Source organism: Danio rerio, chromosome 7 (assembly GCF_049306965.1).
Source record: "Danio rerio strain Tuebingen ecotype United States chromosome 7, GRCz12tu, whole genome shotgun sequence".
Lineage (NCBI taxonomy): Eukaryota > Metazoa > Chordata > Actinopteri > Cypriniformes > Danionidae > Danio > Danio rerio.
Genome location: NC_133182.1, coordinates 42,637,136 through 42,663,934, shown reverse-complemented (window position 1 = coordinate 42,663,934; position 26,799 = coordinate 42,637,136). Strand labels below are relative to the sequence as shown.

Sequence of the window (26,799 nt, the reverse complement as noted above, 5' to 3'; positions counted from 1 at the left end):
CATGTCAAGCCTTGAAGCTAATGAGCTACTGCAGCAGAAGAAGAGCACACCAGTGACACTCCTGTCAGCTAAGAACAACAAACTGAGGCTACAATTTTACAGACTATAGTTCTCCTGGTCTAATGAGTCTCATTTTCTGCTGCAATATGAGGATAGTAGGGTCACAATTTGGTGTAAACAACCTGAAAGCATGAATCCATCCTGCCTTGTGATAATGATTCAGGCTACCGGTGGTATATTGGTCTCGAGGGAATTGTCTTGGCACACCTTGGGCCCCTTGGTGCCGTTTGAGCATCATTTAAATGCCACAGTCTACCTGTGATGTTATGAGTAATGTGGATAAAACTATCCATCCATTTATGACTTTATAATATTGCTACTTTGTGCAAGAAAATGTGCCTATGACAAACCTCAAATCATCTCAGTTGATCTCGTTCAACCAGCACACTTCTGGGAAATAGTGGTAAGGGTGGTAATGGGGATTTGCATCATGAATGTGTAGTCAACATCTATGAGGAATGATTCCAGCACCTTATTGAACTTGCAGCATGCCTATAATAATTATAGCAGTTCTAAAGCTGCTTATGGATCCTTGGAGTTTTTTAAATGAATAATGTCACCAAATTTTACATGGTATAAACTAAAAACATGAGCTCTTGGGATCTTTTTAGGTTTATAAAGAACAGTATATGTTAATCCAGGGAAATAAAATACAGAGCATCACTACATTAACAACAACAATAATGCATAATCAAATGCCATTGACTACTGTAATGTGAATGGGACGCTGTAAGTGTGGGTTTATTATGCAGACAATGGTCAGGCAAGCAACAGTCATCACAGGAGAAAACAGATGTATTTGGCAATCCATAGTCATGGTCAATACGGCAGCGAATGATCAAAAGGCAGGCAGCATACAATGCAAACAAACAAACAAACCAACAAAGCAAGCGTCAAAACCAGCAAGGCAAGGAAAACGCGTTGTAATGTTCACAAAAGCAAAATAACAACACTCAGCACAGAAGTGTGTGAGAGTGCTCTCTTTATAGTACATGTAATCAGTTATGAACAGCTTCAGCTGTGTCTGTGTGTGTGTGTGTGTGTGTCATCACCAGAACTCAAAACAGGTGTGTGTGAGCGGTGCATGACAGGAACTTGTCCAAACTGTAGATTTAGCGAACTTTGTGTTTACCAGCAATTTGGCAGAAATTACATCACTGGGGATCGTGACAACTACATTGTTTGCTGTTAGTTAGATTAATTAACTTGTCTGTAAACTGAAAAAAAAAAAACTAAAATAACAACACTGTAAAAAATTTCCAGGTTTTCACAACAAGTTACTGTAATTTTTCACAGTAAATTACATTAGTATCCCTTCACAGTATTTAACTGAAAAATTCACAGTAATATGTTGTATTCATAATTTTATTGTGAAATTACGGCAGGTAGCATGATTACAGCAAGTTACTGTGAAAAGGGCTATATCTTTTGCATGTTAGTAATAGAAATTCAAACCTTTTTTTAACTCAACGTAGAAATTAACACAAATGAACTTTTAACAGATAATAACAGAATGTTATAGCCCCCAAAACGATTTGGTTACCAACATCTTTTTGGTTGTACTGCACCTTTATTTAATTTTATACAGTTAACATAGAATAAGAAATAATATTTAATGAACAACTGTGTGCTTAGCCAAAACATAATAAACTGGAATAAAAAGTAATTAATTAATGAAACCAAAGACTGTTGAACAGCCAACAATTATTTCAATGTCAGGGTAAATGTCTGCTTTAGACGGTTTCATGAGTATTGTGCACCTTTCATCGCCTGGAGGTCACTAATCTCAGAATTATATATATATATATATAAATTATTTTTTTTATCTATATAAATAAACCACAGATTAGAGTTTTAAACAACTACATTCTAGCATGAAAAACAGTTAAAACTTCATTTTCGGACGCATATAGAGCCATCAAAGACGGGGCAATTGTCCCAATCTCCAGCCTGAAGACAGGCGCCTCTTGGCGGATACATGAGTAATGAGCGCCGTTACCGCCTGGAGGTCATAGATCTCCGCTACCGGCAAAACATACTTAAAATTACACACAATCTTTACTAACAATCCACAGATTTGAGTTTTGAAGAACTACATTCTCGTATGAAAAAGTGTTAAAACTTTATTTCATTACATATTACAAGCAATATTTATAATATTATGTGCCTTCTCATCCACCATTACAGCTTGATGCAGCTTGGTGCGAAATGAATCCTGGGAGGAAAAAATAATAATTCTCAATACACTCTGAACGAACTTTATTCTTATTGTTGAAGTCAGAGATTTGTAATATTTTGAATGGCGAAGAAAATAATTAACTTTATATTTCAATCAATATATTACTTTTGCACTGCTTCGGTTCAGGACTCGTGTGACATTGAATCAGATTCAGATATTTTATCAGACGTGTTCATGAGCTCATAGTCATGAACAAGCAATTCGTGTACAAGCAGTACACGAACCAAGCAATATGATGAAATATTAATGAATTATATGTTTGCGTCTTACAATATTATACAAAACGGAATCGTTTTCAGGCGAATTCGACTCTTCACTGTTCACTTAAAGGAGCCGAATTCGACTCTTTACTGTTCACTTAAAAGAGCCGATTCATTGAACAGAACTGACTCGACTCTACCGCAAACAAGCGCCATCACCACAGACAACGCCTGTGTCGTCTCTTCACCCAACGGATTCATCCTCGGTAAGTGTTAAAATATGACTTTTGTCCGTTAAATGATTGTTGTATGTGTATTTCTGTATAGTGCATGTCATTTAACAGGAATTTACCGAGTACTTTAGTTGTACTCGCACGTACAGGGTTTAAGCGCGCCTTTTTTAAAACAAGAAAATAGGCTCGTTTGAGGTGCGCCTCGCCTTGACTGCATTGTAAACGAGAGCAGGCGTGCGCAGTAAGAGGAGGGCTCAAAAAATACATCAGAAGTCGGACACCTGCTGAATCTCGCTGTTTAGCCACCTGGAAACGTCACCAGTGGCGGAGATCTCGTTCGCGTTTTTTATCGCAGACGAATGACCTCATGAAAAAATACTATGGTGATTGATAGTAAATATTATCGCATTTTGAACATGCTTTTTCAGTATTGGGTTGTGTTTATAGTTGTTGTGATACCAGAGCAACTATACAATTTAAATAGGCTATTTTATAACATGGTTCAAAAGCACTACAGTATACATTACTATAGTATTTTTAATATGGGAGTGGATGCAATAGAAATATCACAGTTTTTACAAAAAATGGTTCAGAATTACAGAAGATGAACAGCTCATTAACTAAAAGGGTGTATTTAAAATTTAATTCTGTATATTCAACAAACGTTAAAAGAATAACAAAATAAACAGCTTATACAGCAAGAAAGCTTTCAAGAAACCTAATTTGGCTACATTATAAATGAAGTAGCCATAGCAAAATGCTTTTGAGTGACGGGTCATGACAAATGTTTGTTTGACAAATAAATTCTTAGGGGGTTAATTATATTGACAAGCTTATTAGGTCTATAAAAACTGCTTTTACTCCAGCCAGACTAAAATAAATAGCCCAAGACTTTCTCCAGAATAAAAACTATTAGACTGTATAGAAAAACTGTGGAAATGTTCTTGGTCTATTAAACATGACTTTTGACTTCACATACATACATACACACACACACACACACACACACACACACACACACACACACACACACACACACACACACACACACACACACACACACACACACACACACACACACACACACACACACACATATATATATATATATATATATATATATATATATATATATATATATATATATATATATATATATGTGTGTGTGTGTGTGTGTGTGTGTGTGTGTCTTGTTTACTACACCCTTTTCACTTCTCATATGAAACCACACAAAGATGAGGCATAATGACAAAACAGTCTGATTACCTTTGTATGTCTGAATATATGTATATATTGGATTGACTTTCATTGAATAACGCTGCATAAAAATTACAATACAAAATTCACACAAACATACAAAAAGTGAAAATGACAACAAACAGGACTTAAAACTGAGAGAGAAATAAAATACAGCACACACACATTAATGATTTATTAACATTTAGTTATATTGGATAGGTCACGTTATGTTTTACAAAGATGTGTTTTGTTTTTGTTTGCGTGTAAATCTAAATAAATAACCATATGTAATGCTCTTTATGACTTTTTTTTAATTATCAACGAAAATACAAAAAAAGGTATTTAACAAATCCAGGTATAAACCTTAGTAAAACAAGATAATAAAGTGTAATGTGTCAGTCTCATCCAATCAGCATTAAGCTGTGTCGTCAGCCAGTCGTTTCCCATCATGCTTTTGGTAACGCAGTCTTTTGAGAGCAACTGCGGCCGACTGCTCTATCCGAGGTACCCGCCTCGCGATCGCGAGAGTTTTTTGGCGCACGTCAGCGTGACATCAGAGCGAGGCGAAGGCAAGGCGGACACATTTCTAACCGGCATGCATCTTGCGGTGATCACCGGTGATCGATTCTGCGCAGATTATGGCCAAGTCAAACGAGCCTAATAACGACGCCAGATGGTGATTGTAGTGTTTTCTGAGGTATTAGCATAACGTTAACGTTAGTTTCTGAAAAAGGAAAGGGAATTTTCTTTAATTAACTTCTTGTTAACTGCATTTTTTGTTTCAGTACAAGACAAGTAACGTTAAAGGTGATATGACTATAACGTTAAGGTAAGCTCTGACCTTCACTTAACGTTACGGTTACGTTAGTCACCATCATGTACGTTAATTTTGTTCACTGTAACGTTAGTTAAATAAACTAAACTCATTATGAAACAAGTCTTAACTGTTTTATTAAATGAGGCTTATAATACAATTCAGTTGTATTCTTTTAAACTAACACTAACACAGTTCATATTGTATATTTCTCACTGGTGTTAATGCAGTGCTAACATTTACTAATGAGAACTAATTGTATAGTGTCACTAACTGTAGATTTTATTTTTTGGTGTTCAGGTGTAACGTTACCTGATAATAGCTGAAGTGTGAGGTGAGTAAATTCTGAGCACACAAATATAACCTAAATTCATTATCACAATCTAAACCTATATATATATATATATATATATATATATATATATATATATATATATATATATATATATATATATAGGAGTATGTGTGTGTGTGTGTGCGTGTGTTAGGTTGAGTCTTATTCTACTCTTATTATATTCATATTTTTTTGCAGCCACAGCCATTGATGTTGAAACACTGATGCTACCAATCAACCATCGCTTGATTATTAAAGGTAATGTTGATGCCTTCCTCATTTTTATTAGATTTTTAAATGTCAGGTTTTTCACAGATTTGTTGTGAGCAGTTTCTTGTACAAACTCTTTTTCTTCTTCCAGAAGTTCCACCAGTACCTCCAGTAGTAGTAAATATTAGACAAAGATTTTTTTAAACTATAGTTTTTATTTTTATTAGCAATTTTACTGGGCATGTGTGTTTGTTTGCTTGGTTTTTAATAGGCAGAGCATGGAATGTCAACTTTGTTTCTACAAACAATTTTAATTATTCACAAACCTCTAATTTAGTCCTTCTTTCCCCCTTTTAGTCTTATTCCTTGGAGGGTCGAGTGGTCATGGGACCTCACCTGGGTTTCACAACTGACTTTGGATCTGGTCTGAAACTGAAGTATGCTGAAGATGCCTTTTGCACTCTGGAATTTAAGGTAATGTCTACAATAAATATTGTAACTGAGGGCTTGTTTTGGGGGGTTAAACAAGGAGTGTATAGGAGCACAAGTCATGACTCCCCTTGTCCCCTTGTTATAAAGGGTTGTGTTGCAGACACAATTTGTTTGTCTGTGCTGGAGACCAGAGGGGTAGCTGTCTTTAAAAGGATGGGGCTCTTTTACCATATGTGAAGTTACCTATTCAGGTGAGTGGAGTACATGCAAGTCATTGCAAATGCATAAATAGTGTGAAATTTTTACTGGGCAGCACAAATTAAGTGAAACTCAAAAAATGTTAAAAAATATTTGGAATATTTGCAAAAAACTTGATTGAAATGAATACAACACAAGTGCTGTATCACTTCAATCAAGTTTTTTTTTGCAAAATTTTCCTAATATTTAAATCATGAAAAATTAGCTTGATGCAAGAAACATCCTGCTAGTATTCAAGAGCTAGTGCTGTGATGCATGTGTTAACTTTGCAATAAGTGTGAACCCAGCATTAGATTATAGTCTGTAAACAGAAGGTGTAAATAAAATCAACTGTTTTAAAATGCTCTGCCTAGGTCATTAAAACCACTATTTGTTGTTGGACTGTTCTTGATTGTGTGTTTGTGATGGAAATGCTTTTCAGATGTTTTTGTTTAAATAATTGCAGTTTGACTGAGCTACAGTATTGTCAGCATGTTCAAACTGAGCTAACAGTAATTTTGCTCTGTAGTGCAGCAGTAGTGTCCCAGTAGTGTTGTATGAAGCTAACTGTTTGTCTGCCCTTTTGCTTATAGGTGCTTTTTCGGCACCAGTTTGGAGATGGAAGACAGACGAAGTCAAAGAAGCAGAGAAGACACATCAACCAGCAAGTGTGTAAAATTATCAGAAAAATGATTGACCTTGAATAGACGACTGCCTAATTTAGCAAGAAGTTTTGTCTCTCTCTCTCATGTGTGTATATATATATATATATATATATATAATGAGAGAGAGAAAGCGCACTCTGAAGCACTGCTTTTTATATGTATGCTAAATATGATGTCAGATTTTTTTATTAATATGTTCTTATAATATTTTTTGAGGCTTCACCTTCACCTTTTGAAAGTTTTCTGAAATGTTTACACAGATGTCATTAAGCTGTTAAATAAATCTGTAAAATGTATGTGTGTTTGTTTTTATTTTGATTTTAGAGTCTTCTCAGATCACCCAAAAATGAAGATTGTGTCGTCATTTACGCATCCTCAGGTTGTTTGGACACAAAGAGGAATATTTGATATTTTTATTCCTGTGTTTAACAAAAAAAATAATTTTTAACAGAGCTGGAACAACCTGAGGGTGAGTAAATCAAGATAGAATTTTCATTTTTGTGTGACCTAAAATTGCTTTGAAATTTTACAGCACCAAACTGTTAAATTACAGTAATCCGGGATATAACTGTAACTTTACAGTTAAATCAGGTATTTAAACTGCAACCTACTGCTAAATCACAGTAATCGTTTTGCAAATTCACAGTAAAATATAGTTAATTCTACAAGATAATACTGTGAGATCACAGTAACGGACTTTATTATTTACTGTAAAGTTACAATATATGGTTGTAATTTCACAATAATTTAATGTGACAAAACCACAGTAAATTACTGTGAACTACCTCACAATAATTTACTGTGAATTTACATACAGTAATTTACTGTGAAAGTAATGCAATTATTAGCCAGTAATTTACTGTGAATTTAAGGTCAAATTTTTTACAGTGAATATTAATAAACATTAAACTGGTGTTTTTGAATGTTTTTTTTATTATTTCTGTACCATGACCTTGATTTTGCTCCTTAAATGTTGAAAATTTTACTTTGCAGTTTAACAAAGTAAATTTTATTGACACATTTAGCAGTTTGAACCAATAGAGTCCATAAAATTACTGAAAAAACACTGCTATCGTATAACCATGTTTTTGTATCGCAATCTGCATGACCAAAGAAGCTGATAGATATATTGTTTGAAATGACTAAAATTGTCAACGTCACCTTTCAACTTCAAATTTAGAAATCCCACCTGATCTCATGAGGAAATTAATGTATTTTACATTTGTGAGTTTATTGACAAAAAATGTCCTACAAGTAACAACGTTTTTTACAAATATCTCAAATATCTTGTAACTCTTTTTTTCCCTATGAAATAACATGAAGATAATATATCACGCAATAAAGGTGATCTGTATACCGTGACACTAGTTCTGATATGGTTCAGAATTACATTTACAATGTACTCAAATAATACAAATGACAAAAACTCCATAATTAAACATTTATAATTAAAGTATTATGAACAATAACCATAACTCCGATGAAGCTTCCAAAGCCAAGGATGAATGCATATGCTCTCCAACTCAGCAACAGAACAGCCTCATGGTAGATTCTAATTTCCTTGTTAGTCACTTGTTAATGACTGTGTAATAATCAGAGCAGCCAGTAGGGGAATACAAACTACAGCCTAAACATTTATTCCTTAATTAATGCTTACTTGGACAATTAGTGTACACCCAACCCCATCTCTAAACCCAACCGTCATTGGGGTATAAGCAAATTGTACTAAATTGTACGAATGAGATCAAGCAGATTCATACGAATTAGCTAAATCAAAAAGTCACGAAATGCCAAGAGATTGTGTTGGAATTTCTGGTCAGGCAATGCAATTCACAAGCATAAACAAATGCAAAATAGGATCCACACAATTATTTAATAATGTGATTTTTATTTAATCGGTGAATCAATGCTAGGAATTTTTTAATCATATTGAAGAAAAGAGAAAACAGACAAATAGAGAAAACAGACAAATTTAAGTGTTTAATGTAGTTTTTTTGTCTTCTGCACCACCTTATTTATTCTGCTTAAGCACAGTCAGTTCGATTGAGATGTTAGGCTCGATTGAGCCATCAATCCAATTACTAACAAATTATTTGGGTGCATGTAAACATATCTAATGAAAGCAGCACATTAATATAGAGCTGCGATTACCAGTCCCTAACGTTCTTCCAGTCTGAATCAAACAATCAGTCATATATAAAATATTTAAAATGTGCTGTATATAAAACTGCGTAACTCTGCCTCACCTTCCTGTTGTTTTCAGACTCCCTTCTGTTTTGTTTCAATCTCATTCATTTTGACACCCTCCACTCGATCTGTATCTCTCTCTGTACCCTTTAAGTCCTGAAGTGAACGTCTGACGTAACAAACGATTCATCTTTCAGTAGTAATATACCTTTGATCTGGGCCTTATGAAACATACGTGTCTCTCTGCTGTCTTCTTCACATTATTACAGTGGGCAGTCGGTGCGCTGTATCAGATTTTTTCTTGCTCCGTGAAGACCTGTGTTCAGAATGTAGACTGAGTCTCCCAGGCTTTTCTGAAGCTTCAGTCTTAACGGCTTTCTCGGACATGCTTTGATCACCGCTGCCATGCTGTGCTCTGGCTTACATGGGCTAATCAATGCGCGCAGTAGCCTTACCCTGCCCTCTGACCTCTCTGTACTACAATTAGCCGTCATTCTGTGACCCCTGCCGCCTACCTGTCAATCACATTCAGTCCACCTGTACCACACGTCCACCATCAGTTACCTTGTGCTCCTGTTTCCTCACAGCCTGTCAGTTATATCCAAACCTCCCATTTTAAATTCAGCCGGTCAGATTGTCAGACCGCACATTGTTTTGTCTTGATGTGTTGTCTTGTAATGTCCATCAGGGTACAGAAGCCCGGCAACCCTCCTCCTCTTGTGTCAGTCTGGGTTTTCTCTCTCATTCATGCCCACATCAGCTGCACTTTTCAGATGCACTTAATTATTAGCTTTGTGCCGACAGCTCCAATGACACTTGAGAAATTAAAGGCGTGTTTTCCGGCTGCTTGTGGAGAGTTTTTTTTTTCTTGCCATAGTTGTTCTGCCTTTCTTTTTTTAATTCTGTTAAATCTTTTTGTTAAATTCTGTTTTTTAAAGGATGGGAACTTCACCAAAGCCCCGTCTGGACCTTCTCTGGAGAATGTGAAGAGAGTGGGTCAATCTGCATTCGTAGACTTCGGTGAGTATCTGTAAATCTCCATGCGCAGTCTAGTTGTGTTTTGTTTGGAGATGGTGTTACGTGTATTCACTCAATAGCAAACTGGCTGTGATTTTTGAGATAATTCATGCATAATATTCTCAATTCTAATGCAGTTCAGAATCTTAAAGTAGCCCTGAGTTTATAAGTGCATTGCATGCGAACGCGGATTGAACGCACACACATGGCGCCAAATTGAATATTAGCTCCTGTGGGATCCTATTAAATATTAACAATACAAATTTCCCCTTTCCAAAAGCATCCCACTGATAGCAGGGATGACACTGGCGGTGAAATCTCACATAGCATAAATGATTGATAAGCAAAGCGAAATGACCTAAAAGATTGAATGTGTTCAGCTGAGCTTCGTCTCAGGAGCTTGGCCTTTATATTCAAAGCATACTTATCTGACCAAACAAGAGCCCTCCTCTGCACTCTTTAATCTGTTTCTTCTGATCTCTTTCTTTTGTCATTTTGGAAAATGTCACTCCAAGCTGTTATGGTGTTTTCACAGCAAAGAACTTCAAAGGATGCCAGTTTTAAGCAGGGTGGAGGTTTTCATTATACTCTCATCATGTTGGGATTCTTGTTGAGGACTGTTGGCTTTGGGGTTACTTTTTGTTTGAAATATACACTTTATTTTTTTGTTTGTGTACAGTTATGTTTCAGTTGCTTGATGTACAGTTACAGTGTACTTGCTGGGTTATGTAAGGTAACTAGTACATAAGTTAAAGGTGCAGTAGGTGATTGTCTTCAGAAACATTTTTGTTGTCCTGATTGAAAGTCTCTTTACATTCCAATAGTAATGATTAAAGTAAATGATTCAGACTGACAAATCCCATAATTCTGATAAGTAGCCCAAACGGTGTCAACAAATGTAAATTTGTACATCTGCGCACCCAAACCTAGCCTGCTTTACTATGAAGTTGTTTTTATATTCACATTGGTTTCATTTTTGAAGAATGACATCCTGTGAATCACTCCCTATATTGTTCACCATGTTACTCTGAATATTCGATCTGAAATAGCATGTAAGTATGGCTTAGTAATAAGTGTAATTCCTACACCCTGCCGGCCAACCACTACAGTAGTCGCTTTAGGACAAAGTGCGTGAGAGAGTGAAACCAGCGATCCTTGCAATATAATGAAATATTGCACATTATGACAAGTTTTGCTTGCTGCACAACTGAAAACTTGCTAGATATTATACCTTTTTTTTGTTTGAAATTGTTGTATTATAGAGTATTATAAAGTACTATAACGTTTTTTAACTGGCGAATGACATGATCTAGTGGGTTTTCACTGTCATCTTTAATGTGCAATTTGGCAGATCACCTACTACACGTTTATGGTTAAGTTTAGGGGTGAGATTATTGTTAGAACCTAGTTGTTACCCAGTTTATGTATTGAAAATTTTAAATACATATTATGTACATGTAAAATGGAACTGTAAAATGGTGATATAAAATGGTTACAATTATAAACAAATTTCTGCTTGGGGGGAGACAACTGAAATATAATATTATTGAAGGCAGAGCAACATTTTCATTGTCTTTCGTTTAATGTGATGTACTAAAATAGCCAAAATGTGCCTAAAATGTAAAAACGTAATAATATTAATTATAATAACTGATAAAAAAAATAATACTACCAATAATAACTGTGATGGTATTTCAAAGATGCTAAAAAATACTAGACGCCATATAAGACTCCAGCTGGAAATCTAGCCTAAATATATTGCTGTTATAGTGAATATTTTCAAGGCTAGCATTCCTTTTATCTTATCATCCTGTTTTTATACTTTTATACTAATTAATTAGCCAAAAACTATTCTTTTAAACTTTTTGTGGGAAAAATATCTCACTGTCATTAATAGACTTAGAATTGAAAATGTAACTGGCAATAGTTATATAATAATAAAAAAAGAATACTGAATTATTTTAGTGAACACTGTTCTGCAGGTGAGCTTTTCAGTATGTGGGAACGGGAGTGATTAAATCAGTAATATAAGAAATGCAATAAATATCCCTTTGTTTCACAGATATACAAAAGATTGCTTTTGTTTCCTTGTCTTCAGTTCTTTTTCATTTTTTTAACACATGTATTGTTATGTTATTTGTTACGCAGCAGTTAAGAAAGCATCTAATTCTAAATGTATACATTTACCAAATCTCTGAACATTATAATAATTTATTTCAAATGTCATTGAACCAAAGTCTCTGTTAAAAAATCTACAGGCTTTCTAGGACAACCTAGGGAGTCATGGGAGGTTGCACTTTTTAAATTATCAGTTAAAAGCTATTCAGACATTGGCAATTAAAAAAGCGGTGAATACATGGATGCCTTTACAGCTTTTTAAAGGAGTATTTAAGTTACTTAGAGAGTAACTAAGCAAAGACCATTTTGACCATTGTGTTATTTCACTCAAAAATGAGAAATATGTTATGTTGTTAACCGCCCTCATGTCATTCAAACCCCTAAGACCTTCATTCATCTTCATTGGGCAAGATATTTTATTCATCCTCCCTACACAGCAAGGTTCCCGACTTGTTCAAAGTCCAGAAAGATACCCAAAAAACATCCTCAAAACAGACCGTATTATTTCAATGGTTCAACTGGAATATTATCAAGCTACAAGAATACTTTTGTGTGCGCATGAAACAAAAATAATGACTTTATTCAACTGTTTTTTCTCTTCATTGTCAGTAAATTGGGCGTGTCCATGAGCCACACGCGACTTTCTCTGCTTAAAACAATGCACAGGCTTATCTAAGGTAATACATCAGCAGACAATTGAGCGTGACACATGAACATGCACCTTATACTGACAACAGGGGTGGACTGGCCATAGGGAGCACCGGGACATTTCCGGTGGCCTGGCGGTCTATCTGACCTGAAACCGTGATCTCTGTGACTGACACTGAGAAGAAATGGTTAAATAAAGTGGTTGTTTTAGTTTTATGTGCACACAAAATGATTGTCATAGCTTGATATGACCACTGAGGTCAAATGGTATGTTTTTTGGATGTTTTTAGTGACTTTCTGAAGGAGTTAGGCACCTTGCTTTCTATGGAGGACAAGGGAGCTCTCAGATTTAGGTTTTGTAACAACATAAGGGTGATTAATTAAAAACATATTTTAAATTTGGAGTGACCTAATCCTTTATTTCCGTTGTATATAATATTTATTATAATATAATAATTATTAAAATGATAATATTTATACTTATTTATAGTTTTTGAGATATTTAACAACATTCTCCTCTCAAAACCTGGAAATATATCCATACTAAAGATCTGTTGAGTGTCACGAAACCTCTGTTGGTTTGTGTTCTGGTGGATAAGCATAGCTGTTTGCATAGTACTCATGAGGCTGTGACATACATCGCCGTGTGTTGTGCCCTCTAATTAGGACATCTGAAACATTTGAGATGCATCATCTACGACCTTTGCTGCTTCACCAAAATGATGTCACAGTGACAAAAAGGCGTGCAAAGTGCAAGCTCGGGTGAGTAGAAAGTATATAGAGAGCGAGCGAGAGAATGAGCTGTAGACTGTGATTTAGGATGATAAATGATGTTGGGGATGGAAAGAGACGTGCATGCAATACGAACCCTATTCTACATGTATGTGTCGTCTTACCCCGAGCCAATAAAATGGTTCGCACACAAAAGGGCTTTATTGGATTAGTGTCAGGCTCTTGTTTTTGCAGACGGGACCGTGAAGATCTTTAAAGATCAACATCTGTCTCCGCTTTGTCCTTTTCCATCTATCTCTAATTCTTCACCTGGGTTATTTTTTTCTTTCCAAAGCTTTTAACTTCCCTTACCACATGCGCATTTCACCACCAACTAGTAAGCGCACAAAGGCATCAAACTGTCTCCAGCAATTAGTTGTAGTAGTGTGTGAGTGTAGGAGCCTGTAGAGTCATTATGAGATGATTTGGTGTGAGGAACAGGCTGCAGCTCCGTGATGGTGATTGTCTTTGACAGGACAGAGCACGGCAGCGGACGGGCGCTGAGGGTGAAGACAGATACACACCGGCTCGAGCCTCATTCTCACCCACACACACACACACATACACACAGTACAGGTGAATCATAGCGATGCTGCTCCCATTAAGTGGGTGGTAATGGGAAGCGAATGGCTTCCTCTGAAGCCAAGGACACATCCTGACATTATACCTTCGGCTGGCTTGAGTGGGCACTGAAAGCACAGGTCCCGCAGCGTGTCGCTTTCTATAAACGATGGAAAGCTCAGCCCTCGAGGACGTGGGCTTGCTTTAAATGGTGTAATTGTACTGATCATCAAAGCTGTAGCCTTGATTTATGCTTTTGTCCTCCCCTTTTCACTGCTAATGTCTGAATCGCCACTTAATTATAAAAAAGACATTGGGTCTGCGGCACCTGCGAGCCTAGATGCACGCTAAATTTGACCTGCAGTTGAAACGGCGAGAAAAATGGTGAATACGAGGTGCTTCAAAGACTCATTTCAAATGAGCGGAATGAAAGGAAGATGTTTTGCGGTGAAAGGTATACGTTGTGCTGAAAAGCAGAGTGGAGGTGGGAGGAAGGTGGGAAGAGAGGCGAAGTGAGTGAAGGAGGGAGGAAAGGGAGGGTCTGCTTGTTTGATTTGAAATGGGTGTTATTCTGATCACACTTCTGCCTGTCAGTTATGGCACAGCTCTCTTCTCCGTCCCGCACCTAAGTGGCAGATCAAAGATACACCCCAGTGACCTTCCTCTCTCAGCTCGTCTCTCTCGCTCTCTCTGTTAGTATTCTCCAGTCGTCCTTCTCTGCTCCAAACACTCCAGAAAAACAGTTACAGCAGGCACTGCAAGAGGCTGGTGATCTGGTTGAAATTGGTTGTAGAATAATCCACTCAGAAAACGAAGGAAAACGCAATCTTGTTCGGTCGCAAGAAGGTCTTGGTAATGATCTCTCTCACCTCAGCTGCTATAACCTGATCTCAGAGCAGATATTTCATCATGCTGAAGTCAAGCCTGCCAAACAGTGATGTTAGCTCTAGGGCCTGTTGTCTGCTGCTTGCGGATAGATGTGCTTTATATTCATACAGACTGCAAATTTCAGTGTTTAATTGATTATACTTTCAATGCAATATTGATTAGAATAAGAAATGAATCCTAAGCACCAAAGAAAATACCTACATTAGGAGGATTTCTGAAGGATCATGCGAGACTTGACTTGAATACTAACTTCTGAGTTAGAATTACAGGAATAAATTGAATATTTATTTGATCAAACAGAAAATAAGTGTTTTAAATTCCCCAAAAAATGTAATTTTCATTATTATTTTTTTAATTTTCTGCTGTTTTTTTTTCAAGTTCTCTCTATTATCTTTTATGAAATTATTTTTGTGGCTTCTACAGTCTAATTCGTTATGTTTTGTATGCTAATGTAAAAAACTATTATGATGGATAAAATAATGCTATGCCATTATTAATATTAATGTATTACTTTTTGTTAATTAGAAATACTAATTAGAATGATTTTCATTCCTCCCATTGTTCATATTTATTTTCACCTTTGCTAATATTTTGGGCATACAAATATAAAAAGCTGCATAGCACAAAGCATCCATGACCATAAACAATCACACTGTAATGTCTTTGTGCTAGAATTTCACAGCCTTATCGCCAGAGAAACAAAAGACTTTTTATATCAATTGCGTCTAAACCTTAGGGAGCAAAACTGCAGACAAGATGGGAGTAGTTCAAATTCTGGATGGAGCACATAAGTGTCCAGAGTAATTTTCTTTGCCTGTTTAAGGATAAATTTGGCAAAAATGAACTGAAGGTTGGGGTAGTGGTAGCCCTCAGACCAACCACTTTCATTGCTACATGCCTTTAACATTTCAGATTGCAGAACTAGGCTGCTATATGAATAAGATCGATATATATATAACCAATCTACAAGCATAGAAAATTAATAGTCTTTGTTGTATAAACAAGTCAGTAAAATTTATCTTTATTAAAGTTAAAAACAGCACAATTTCTTATTGCTGAATGCTTTTAAAATCCTTGCAAAATGATCAATTATAAACTCAACTTTGCAGATCCTACAATATGACTATTGAGAATTATCACATTGCCATATAGATGCTGAAACTATATATTGTAAAGCCCTAATGCAGACATGACAGAACCACATGCACCCCCTAAAGTTTATTGTCAATAAGTAAACCTAAATATGTATATGAAGCTACCTGTTTGATAGACTAATGATCATAATAGGTGATTACTTACATGCTACATATCAGAAATAATTTCTTTACTAGCATTTATCACAAAGCTATTCTTGTGCAGGTGGCCATGAATGGCAGTAATATCTGAGAATTTAGCAAAAATATTTCAAAGGTGGTGACACCTATTTATTGGTGTAAAGTCTGAACAAGAGTGGTGACGATACACACCTCTAAGGGACACCAATATTAATAGACTTTAAAATGGAAAGTACATTTCTATGCACTATGTGTGTTCTGCAACATAGGCTCATTCTGAAAACGTAGCCCTATATACATTTCTGGAGATCGCAAATTATGTAGCCAGAAGTACATATGGCTGCATTTCATCTTTAAAACAAATGCTACAGGGCGGTATGACTTCGTTCCTTTTCACGTTAACAACTAACCGCTCACCTCTGGATGGACAACTTTCTCGCCGTTACCAATTTGTCTAGTGCCTCGCCGTGTATGTTGGCAGGCTTGAGATGCAAAGAGGAGTTGAACACGACAACGGGGTTCGAGTCCGGCGAAGAACGGTTCCAGAAGGCAGGTAAAACAAAAACAGAAGGCAAAAAATTAAATAAACAAGTAATTAACAGGGTGAGAATGTGGTAAAATCTAAAAACGTGTTAAAAATTAGACGAGGACTTTTCTTTTTTTGGATTGCTTTTGAAAACACTGTCAGTTGGGTTTAGGGAAGTGGGTGTCCGGTTTAATAGGTGTTTTTGAAAACACTATTGGTTGGGTTTAGGGAAGGAGGAGGGTGAACCAGCCAATCGGTCAGTCATTCAGTCAGTCGACAGCGGCCTCTGGTGGATTTATGCGAGAAGAGCAGGCGCAAATGGCACTAGTGAGAGAAATTTGAGATCTCACAAAGCGTACACAACGATCTCTGGTGGATTCGCGAAAACAAAAACTGCAAAAGAATTTAGCTCCTGTGACGTTTTTGGCACTCTCCAGAAATGTATAAAGGGGTACGTTTTCAGAATGAGCCTGGGTTGTTGTTCTGATATCTTTTAGCTGTGACCCATGATAAGCTTCTTCCTGGATTTAACAAACAGATTTCTAAATTTGACCATTTTAAGGGTTAACTGACAATACATTCATGCCATGACATAAGGACAAACGTAATAACAGACTGAATGTAATTCATTTCTTCTACTTTTTTACTGCTTTGCTCATTTTGCCCACAGAAATCTACAAGTTGTTGAGCGCATCATTCAATCTTTTCATTTACTTAATTAAATATGTGTAAATATATATTTATTCACTTTTTTATATTAATTTCATTGTTATTATTGATTGAAATTCTAATGTTAGGTAATTGATGTCATTTAGTGAATCTATTATATGAGAGACCTGCTGTAGCTTTGTTTACCAAACAAGTGGTTCTAATTGGATTTTGATTGTAAAGCTTATTTTATAAGAGTTATTTTTTATTTAATAGGTTTCAGCTGCTACATTATCAAAATCATTTCACGTAAATCCACACATCTTTGTAAAAAAAATTGCACTGAAGTAGCAAAAAGATCCACAGATTCTGTCTGTTGTCTGGTGAAGTGATTTTTCTTGTAAAATAATTCTGTACAAACGTATTAGAAATCAAGGGATCCAGCAAAGTCCAGATTCAGAACTGTAAGAGTCACACCCTCTACCACCCATACAGTGCAGAAGTATGATAATTCATGACTATGCTCCGTCAGAATGTAGTCAGTCTTGACATGGATGTGTCATTATGAATGCACCAACATATGTTAGACAAAATTCTCCATCTGCTCTTTCAGGATGGTAATTGCTCTTTTCTTTTTTTACATGTGACAGCCAAATGCATTATTCATTAGCTGAATGATATTCAATACTAGAGAACTGTCAGGAAGGTAGAGAATAGCAGAGATGTCCTCTTTACCATTTTCTTTTTCTTGCTCGAAGTCAGTGTCACATGTAATATGATGTGACATTTAACGCCTAGTCATCATGTGTGTGCCTGTGATGGTGTGTGTGGGTTGTGGAGTTTTTTTTGTGTGTGTGTGTTTGTGATTCTAGACCTACTAATCATGTGCACATATTCTGTAGAGTAGAAAGCAGGGTGAATTAGTGGTAATAAGCAACTGGCCTATAATACTCCTCTATGCTTATTAATGCTTTGATTCTAGCGTACACACATACACACACACAGTTGCATTCTGTCTCCTGATGTACTAGGAAAGCTCTTATAAATACAGAAAACAGAAGTCAGCATAGATTCTTTATCTCAGCAGCGGAATGCAGTGCTGCTCTGACTTCTGGTGATAAGGCTGAATGTGTGTGGAGGTTTCAGGTTTTATTCGAACAAACGTTCCCCAAGTCAGCTACAATGTGGAGACCAACAAAACTAAAATTTGCTTAGACTGGCAGACTAAATATTATTTAGATTCAGTGCAATATTATTGAGAGGTGAATAAATCTTTAGCAGGGCATTTTTGGTGTTATAAGTTGCATTATTCTCTCTTACACTCACTGCTTTAATTAGAGGTTGCCACATTGGAGTGAACTGCCAATTACTCTAGCAATTGTTTTAGACAGCGGATGCCCTTCCAACCTCCTCCCTGCTCTGAACGGACACTCTCAGTGCTGGAAAACATCCACACACATACTCTCATTCACAAACAACGGCTAATTTTAGGTTATCCAATTAATCTATGCTGTATGTTTTTTTGTACTGGGGGAAACTGGAGCACTCAGAGAAAACCAACGCAGACACGGGAAGAGCATTCAAACTCCACACAGAAATCCCCCCTGGTCCAGCTGGCACTCAAACCAGCGACCTTCTTGCTGTGAGGTGACAGTGCTAACCACGTTCAAATAGTATTTATGGTAATACAAAAAGTATTATCTTTAAGACATAAAAAAAGAAGTTTAACAAGACATTAAACATTTTAAAAGCTTATTTTATCATTTACATTGGGGCATCACAGTGGCGTAGTGGGTAGCATGACAGTCTGGGTCAGTTGGCATTTCTGTGTGGAGTTTGCATGTTTTCCCTGTGTTTGCGTGGGTTTCTTCCAGGTGCTCCGGCATACCCCATAATCCAAAGACATGTGGTATAGGTATATTGAATAAGCTAACTGGTCGTGTATGTGTGTGAATGCAAGAATGTAGGGGGGTTCCCAGTGTTGTATTGCAGCTAGAAGGACTTTTCCTCGAAATTAAGGAAGCAAAGTAAAGAGAAAGTAAAAAGTCTGAAATGAAGAGGCTTGTTCTTTATCCTTGCACTGCAGATGATCTGTTTTCACTGTTTTCTCGCTAGTGAATCGTTCAGTTTTTCCACTACAAAGTCTGCCATGTAAATAGCAAATGCCCTATTGCTTTTACGCAACTGACTCTTAAAGGGAATGGGCGATGAGACTCTGATTGGTTTAATGCAGTTATGCTCAAAACACACCCATAACTCATTAAGAGAATAAGCCCAACCCTGTTAGACCATGCACCGCAATGCAAAGCGTTTTTCCTTCCTTAAAACAGTAAAAGGGGATTCAGATGTGCCTTTAATGGTTTAGACTTTGTGCCTAAATCGTTAAAATAGAACCCTTTAATATTTCATTCTTAAGAAGATTTAATTTAATTTTAGTAATTTTAACAATGTACTTATTAGGCATTAGAATCAGAATGTGAAAACGCATATCCTAAATGATAAAACATTTTAACAAAAAAGTGCTAAATGAAAAAGTATCAGAGGCTGAGAAATCTGCTACCAGATCTATTTTCAGTTGTCCGACACCAACATTAAAAGTACTTACTTAAGTAATTTATAGCATATAAAACACGAATTAAGCTCTTACTAGGCTTTTACTCACCCTGAAGTGTTTCCAAACCATTATGAGTTTCTTTATTCTGTTGGAAACAGAAAGATGCTTTGAAGAAAGCTGAAAACCTGTAACAATTGACTTCCGTAGTAGGACAAACAAATACTATGGAAGTCAATGGTTACTGGTTTTGAGCATTCATTAAATGATCTCCTATTGTGTTCAACCATAGGGAAAAACTCAAGCAAATTTGAACCATTTGAAGGATGACGAACTACCCCTTTAAAACTTTCTTTAACTGAAACTCCAGCATATAGTGCACCTTTTAGTGTAACAGTTTCAGAGTTAGCAAACTAAGTGCAACTTACTCTTTCAGAATGTGCAGGATGATGGAGACCAAGGTTGTTAAATTGGTGGTATTGTCTCCTTTTGTGCACTCACCGTTGAACGACACCTTCTGCAGGCTGGAAATACCTCAGCAGAATCCATAACACTACCACTAACTTTTTGTCTTGATGTTTTCTGTATCCTTCAAAATAATAATGTACAGCGGTATTAGCTATACACTGTGTAGTTTTCATTTGATGATGGATGGAAACCAGTGTTGCTGTACTGCCACCTAGCATGATAGAGCACCACCCAGAGTGCCTGGCGCTGGGTTATTTATGGTATTAACCATATTAAAACGGTATCAGTATTGATTTTTTAAAGCTGTTCAATATCTATCTATATATATATATATATATATATATATATATAGCTGCCTTTATATTATATCATACAGATGACCTTGACATTGCCAACATCGTGCTTTATAGTTTGCACTACAGGAATCTGAAAATGGAAAAACCCCACCATGATCACAAAATGAACTTGCGTTTGTGTTTGTGTGTAATTCTCTGTTTCTCTGCAGGGCTGCCAGTCTGATCTACATGGCTATTTGGTGTTCGGTAGACGCTATGAATGTCAATGCATATCGCCTTTTCTTTTTCTCTCTACTGTTTTTCCCTCCAGTTCTCTCCTCTCCCTCTTCAATCTATTTTTTCAAGCAAGCTGCTTTTTTATTTTGTTGATTTATTTTATTCCTCTCACCATGTCTTTTTAATATTTCATATTAATAGTAAGAGCTTGCGGTAAACATGAAGGAATAAAGACTCGGGCGCAGGATTTTGACACCAGGACAAACTGCAACACACCAGGCTGCTACACACTTCATTACACATGCTCAGGATCACATGACGTTATCTCCATATGCCCAATTCAGGAGCATTACCAACCAAATGAAAAGATGCATTAGTATGTCATAAAGCTCATTTTGCTTCCACTCTCCTGATTCATTCCCTGTTGTATTTATTTATTTCCCCCTCAGACGGTGATGGCTTCCAGGACCACCTGTTGCCGGTGTGTATGGACGATGCGTGTGCTAAAAGTGCAATATACCTGGCCAGGCCTGGGGGGACAAAGGTACACAAGCCCTGCATTATTAGTCTGTCACACTCCTCCATCCCACATATTCATCTGTTTGCGTGTGATGTTTGGATGCAGTGAGGTTTCAGAGCTGCTTTGAGGATGGTGATTGGGCCGTTTTAAACATTTATATCACTGTGGCTTCTAAAATTGACAGATGGATTGATGTGACGGATAGATGCGTGGTAGGGCTGGGGATTGATACAGATATCCTGATTTAATTTGATTCACAAGCTGACTAAATGTCAGTTTCTCATGTGCAACTAATTTTGTAAGAGGTCACGCTGGTGCCACTGCAGATTTGCTGAACTGATAAGCGGTGACATTCTGACGTGTGCGAGGTACACTGGGAATACGCCAAAAGGGGAACGCGACTGCTGCTTGTTTGTTCTGAACTATTTTTCTGCTTGGTTTAAAAGAAAAGAGAGCACTGCGCAGTCAATCATGTGAACACCAGTGAGATCCATCTAAGTTCATTGCAGGTTTGACCTTAAACCTTAAATCTAAAATGACCTTAAACCCAACTAAAAACACTCTAATCATTCTCCACAACACATGTTGAAAACTGTTCCCTGTGCCACATATATCAGCCTTATAGACTTTTCACTCCAAAAACTACAACAAACTAAAGCAGGGGTGTCCAAACTCGGTCCTGGAGGGCCAGTGTTCTGTACATTTTAGTTTAATTCCCAATTAAACACACGTAAACCAGCTAATCAAGCTATTCCTAGGTATGCTAGAAACTTCCATACAGGTGTGTTAAAGGAAGTTGCAGCTTAACTAAGCTGGACATCAGCCCTCCAGGACCAACTTTTGACTCCCCTAAACAAAACTCCTAAACTAAGAATATTATTGATGCCTTTTTTTGTTGAATCAAACTAATTATCTTGTCATCTCAAATCAAACTAGGGCTGGGCGATACAGCAAAAAAAAAAAATAAATAAATAAATAATCACAATATAATCTTACATATCATTCAGTATTAACTCCTTAACTGCCCCACCAAGAAAAAAAAGTTTGGAATGCATTTCTTAACTCTTAATGTCGCTAATTAACAAACTCAATGCAATTTTTTTTTAACGCCTCATAATTTCTAAAATATCAACCTCTACCAAATGGTTCATATGTCAGTTTATGGTAGACGTACAGGGATTAATACATATGCTATGACAAATCTGAAAATATGAAGTGTAAGACCAATTAATTTTAAATAATATTCCAAATAAAAAAAATTGAATACCAAATCATCTTGGTTTGTCAAGTATGTCGTAAAATATTTCAGATTGTCATTTAACATGTTTCCTTGTTGTTTTTTATTTAATTTTATTTTTTACAATAAAACCAAAATCAAGTATAGTAGTGCAACAGGATTATATTTAATAATTTTTTTTTTTTACTTTTTTTTTGTAAACCAACAATGCTGTGTAGTGTAAACCAAAAAAAAATAAAACAGTAAAAACATGGTCAACCGTTTGGTAAAGCGGCAGTCAAAAGGTTAATAAGTATTGAATATTTTTTAACAATATATTTAGGAATATTTGGATTTTTTATTTATTTAACCACTTCATTTTATTTGACGAACGTTACTAAGGCAAATAGTTTTAATAGTAAAAAAAAAAATATATATATATATATATATATATTATATGTCAGAACACGTTTTTGCTAATTTAAGGACGGGAAATCTGCCTTGCGCCTCGGCGCATGGTCTAAAAGGGTTAAGTTTATTTTCTTGATGAGTTATAGGTGTGTTTTGAGAATAAACCAATCAGAGTCTCATCTCCCATTCCCTTTAAGAGTCAGCTGCGTCGCGCCAAGAGCGCATTCGCTATTTACAGGACGCAAAGTAAGTCTAAGTGGAAAAAATGAGCATTTCACAAGCAAACAGTTACAGTTAACAGTTTTTTAGCAGAAAACTGTTAAACAGAGCATCTACTGCGTGAGAATTGAGAGATAATGGATCACTTTCACTTTCGCTCTTGGATAGGGAAACCTTTACGCACAGACATCAATTAGTCTATAAATAAATACTTTTGTTTGTTAAGCGCAAAGATTCGTTTCAAAACTATTTCTAAATTCAGTTCTAATTTCCAGCAAACGAATAAATGAATAATAATAACAAAATGTGCTCAAAAACCTGAGTTATATCCTAAAACACATGCTGTGCCCCATATGGTCTAAAACCTGACAGGTGGGCAAATCTAAGCTTGTTTTTAATAAAACAAATATAAATATGGATATAATAAATAATACTGCTAAGAATAATAACATTATACAAAAGCAAATTGTTATGAATGAACTGAAAAAGCCTCCCGAGATGAAGAAGACATAAAAGCAGTGATTTTTTTCATATTTATGTGGGCTAGAAAATATGTTGTGTAATATTTTAATCCTTTATATTTATATTCTATATCTATTCTTATCATATCCTATATATATCTTTAATATTTACATTTTTTCATATGTAAAGATATTTGCCTATTGCTCTCTTGTGCGTATTAAGCAGTGTGTAAGGAAGGCGCAACTCTGCGCCGGAGTTTAGACCTAATGAAGGGTTAGTTTTGGTCTAATGAAAAATCTATTATAGTTTCTCAAAATAGCAACGCGCCAGCAGTCCGCCTCAGAACGCCTTCCTTTTTAGACCAGAACGCCTATGAGCGCACAAATGAGCGCTAATGCATATGCTATTTAAACAGCGTAGCACAACGCCTCAAAGCGACTCTTGCGCCGAGCTGAAACTACCAAAAAGTTATTGCACCGCGCCTTGCACCACTCTGCGCCGGGTGTATGATAGGGCCCCTTGTCTCAGAAATAATGTACAACAAAATAGAGCTTTGGTGATACCTGCTATTATTTGCTTACTGCAATACTTAATGTTTATTGTTTAATCTTAATGTTTAATGTTTAAATACTTAATGTTTTATCTAACACCTAAATAAATTAAAAGATATATTTTTTTTCTAATTAATCAAGTAAATGTCAAGTGCTTTTTTGGCAGAAGGAACATTGCTTTTATCAAATTAAGTAAATCTTATTAGTTACAAGTTAGTACACTTGGCTTATCTTAATTTAATTTACACTGACTTGAAATGTGTTGTATCACTTTATTTTGAGCAGATTGAACTCAAGAGCAAAATTACTTTAAAAATGCTTATTGATCTCAGAGCTAGTGTAAGCACATTTCTAGATTTGCAAATGCTAGAAAATATTTAAATATCACAAATAAATGAACACTAATATTTAACTCTTTCCACTCATTTCATTTATTACAAGTATAAGTGTAAATATTAAATATTTGACCTAAAAAATTCTAGTTACACTTGACATTTAATATTACAATTTAAAAATGATGACACTAAATATATTAGATTTTACTACAGCAAAACCAGTGTACGTTGCCACACAAAATGACATCCAAGGTGCGCTTCGAGATGTCATTTAAATTTTTTAGCTCAGCTGTTAGAAATGGTATGCACAGGATTCTGGGATATCAAAAGCACCGAAGGAATTATGAGATACCATCTCAGACAGGAAGTAGAATTTAGATTCTGATGTGCCCTGATGCCTTCCCACCTTGCTGTCTCCCAAGGTAGCATTTTTAGTTTTTAGACACAGTGGTTATTTTCTTGTTAACATGTTATACTAGTGTTGCATTTGTATTTGTATTTGTACAAAACAGCTTTCCGGTCATTGTTTTTCATTACAAAGGGCATATAAACATGAAGTTTGAATAATTTTCCTATGGTGAGGTTTTTATGTTATTTATTGTGATCTACAAATATAGCTATAATGAGGTTGTTATATTTTTTACAGATAACTTTACCTATAAAATAATAATAATAATAATAATAATAATAATAATAATAATAATTATAATTATAATAATAGTAATATTATTATAGTAATAATATTATTATTATTATTATTATTATTATCATTATTATACCAATGCACAACTACCACATTCAAACTAAGATGTCAAATATGCATTTCCTGAGAGCAAAAAAAAAAAAACAAATCAAATATTGATAATATAATGTGCAGCGCTACCAAAACACATGTTGGTGCCAGCATCAGGAGAACTTGGTGGCATCGTTCCATGGTGTCAGTTCCAATTTCATATTTTTCTTTTTTAAACCCAGACTTTTAAGTGCTGTATTTTTCTAATATCATGTAAATTCGACTGTATGAAATTCTCTCTTTGCTACAGTTGTACAGAGCAGTGTTTCAGAGAGATTTAAATTGATAGCTCATATTTTTTAAATATTCATTAAACACACCAAAAAATGTTATATTTTAATTCACTGACTTGAGAGTATTTTTTGCTTCATTTGTTAATTAGACTGATTGACTGCACTTGGTTAGTTTAAAATATTGATTTATTTATTTATATTTATTTTTTTATCTAACTTGATACTTTTACATCCCAATATTATTTTTTTATCCATCCATCCTTCATTTATTTTTTATTCATTTAGTTTTTTTATTCATTTATTATTTGGGGGGGGGAGATGGTGGGGGGTGTATAAAATAGGGAATGGACTATCAGATGCATATATGAAAGAATTGCATTGATTTATGGATCATTCTTTTCAGTCAAGAAGGGCCATTCAGGAAATATTCTGCAAAACATATATTAACTACAGCATATATGAATATTCAAAAGAAGATAATGGGTTATAATGGCAGTCTATAATAACAGTGGCATATAGTTATTTAGAGCTCATTGTGTGACGGCCTGCTGTGGGCTGGCAGCTCATACTCTTAACTGAATGTCAGCCTCACAGTGGCAGGCAGCGGTTATCTCTGTCCACACACATACACACACATACAAAGTCTGGCTGTCACAGGCCTTGGGACCAGAGAGAAAGGGAACAAAGATGGACGGACACGAGGAGAGGGCAAGAATGTAAAGGGCGGGGAACACGTGTCAGCTTTTGTCCGCCTGCCACAGGCACTAGTCTTCACTATCAGATACACTGAAAGGAAAGAAAAATTTGACTCTTTCTTTATTTTTCCATCTGTCCATCACTTTCTCTCTGTCCATTATGGGTCTTTCTCTCCTTCTTCATTCTTTTTAGATTTCACAAAACAACAAACCGCTTTTTGGTTTGAAAGAGTTTATTCAACGCTGCCAAATAACGAACAAGACTGATATAGACGTAGCACATAGCACACGTGGTGTATTGAAAAGGCTAGATAGAAAGAAAACAAACACTTGACAAAAGCTGGGGAATAACAAAAGATGCGTCAAAGAAAGGCAGTCTATGATTTAATTGGCCCGGGATTTTTCTGTTTTGTGCGTGCATGCGTGTGTGTGTTTGTGTGTGTGCTAATCACACAAATTGTGTCTCTCTCTCACACACATCGTCAGCTGAATAAACTCATTCTCTCTGTTTTCCTTTCCAGCTCATCTGCTT

At 35.8% G+C, this 26,799-nt stretch overlaps 1 protein-coding gene and 1 long non-coding RNA gene across 4 annotated transcripts in view; both read left to right on the top strand.

The window, feature by feature from the left end:
* Nucleotides 1–26,799, top strand: part of itfg1 (integrin alpha FG-GAP repeat containing 1) — a 228,834-nt gene that overhangs the window by 60,074 nt on the left and 141,961 nt on the right. For all 3 annotated transcript variants that reach the window (XR_012383480.1, XR_012383481.1, XM_073908876.1), the window contains exons 8-9: nt 9,789–9,870; nt 21,282–21,376. Coding sequence is in view for 1 of the 3 variants with exons in the window: in XM_073908876.1 (XP_073764977.1) it covers nt 9,789–9,870; nt 21,282–21,376 (177 nt within the window). In the remaining 2 variants the exon portion in view is untranslated. The remainder of the gene's footprint in view (nt 1–9,788; nt 9,871–21,281; nt 21,377–26,799) is intronic.
* LOC137490297 (uncharacterized) lies at nt 2,707–6,958 on the top strand. Its single transcript, XR_011016341.2, has 7 exons — nt 2,707–2,765; nt 4,757–4,800; nt 5,086–5,119; nt 5,318–5,377; nt 5,687–5,803; nt 5,909–6,012; nt 6,592–6,958. It is a non-coding gene; the product is annotated as an uncharacterized lncRNA (long non-coding RNA).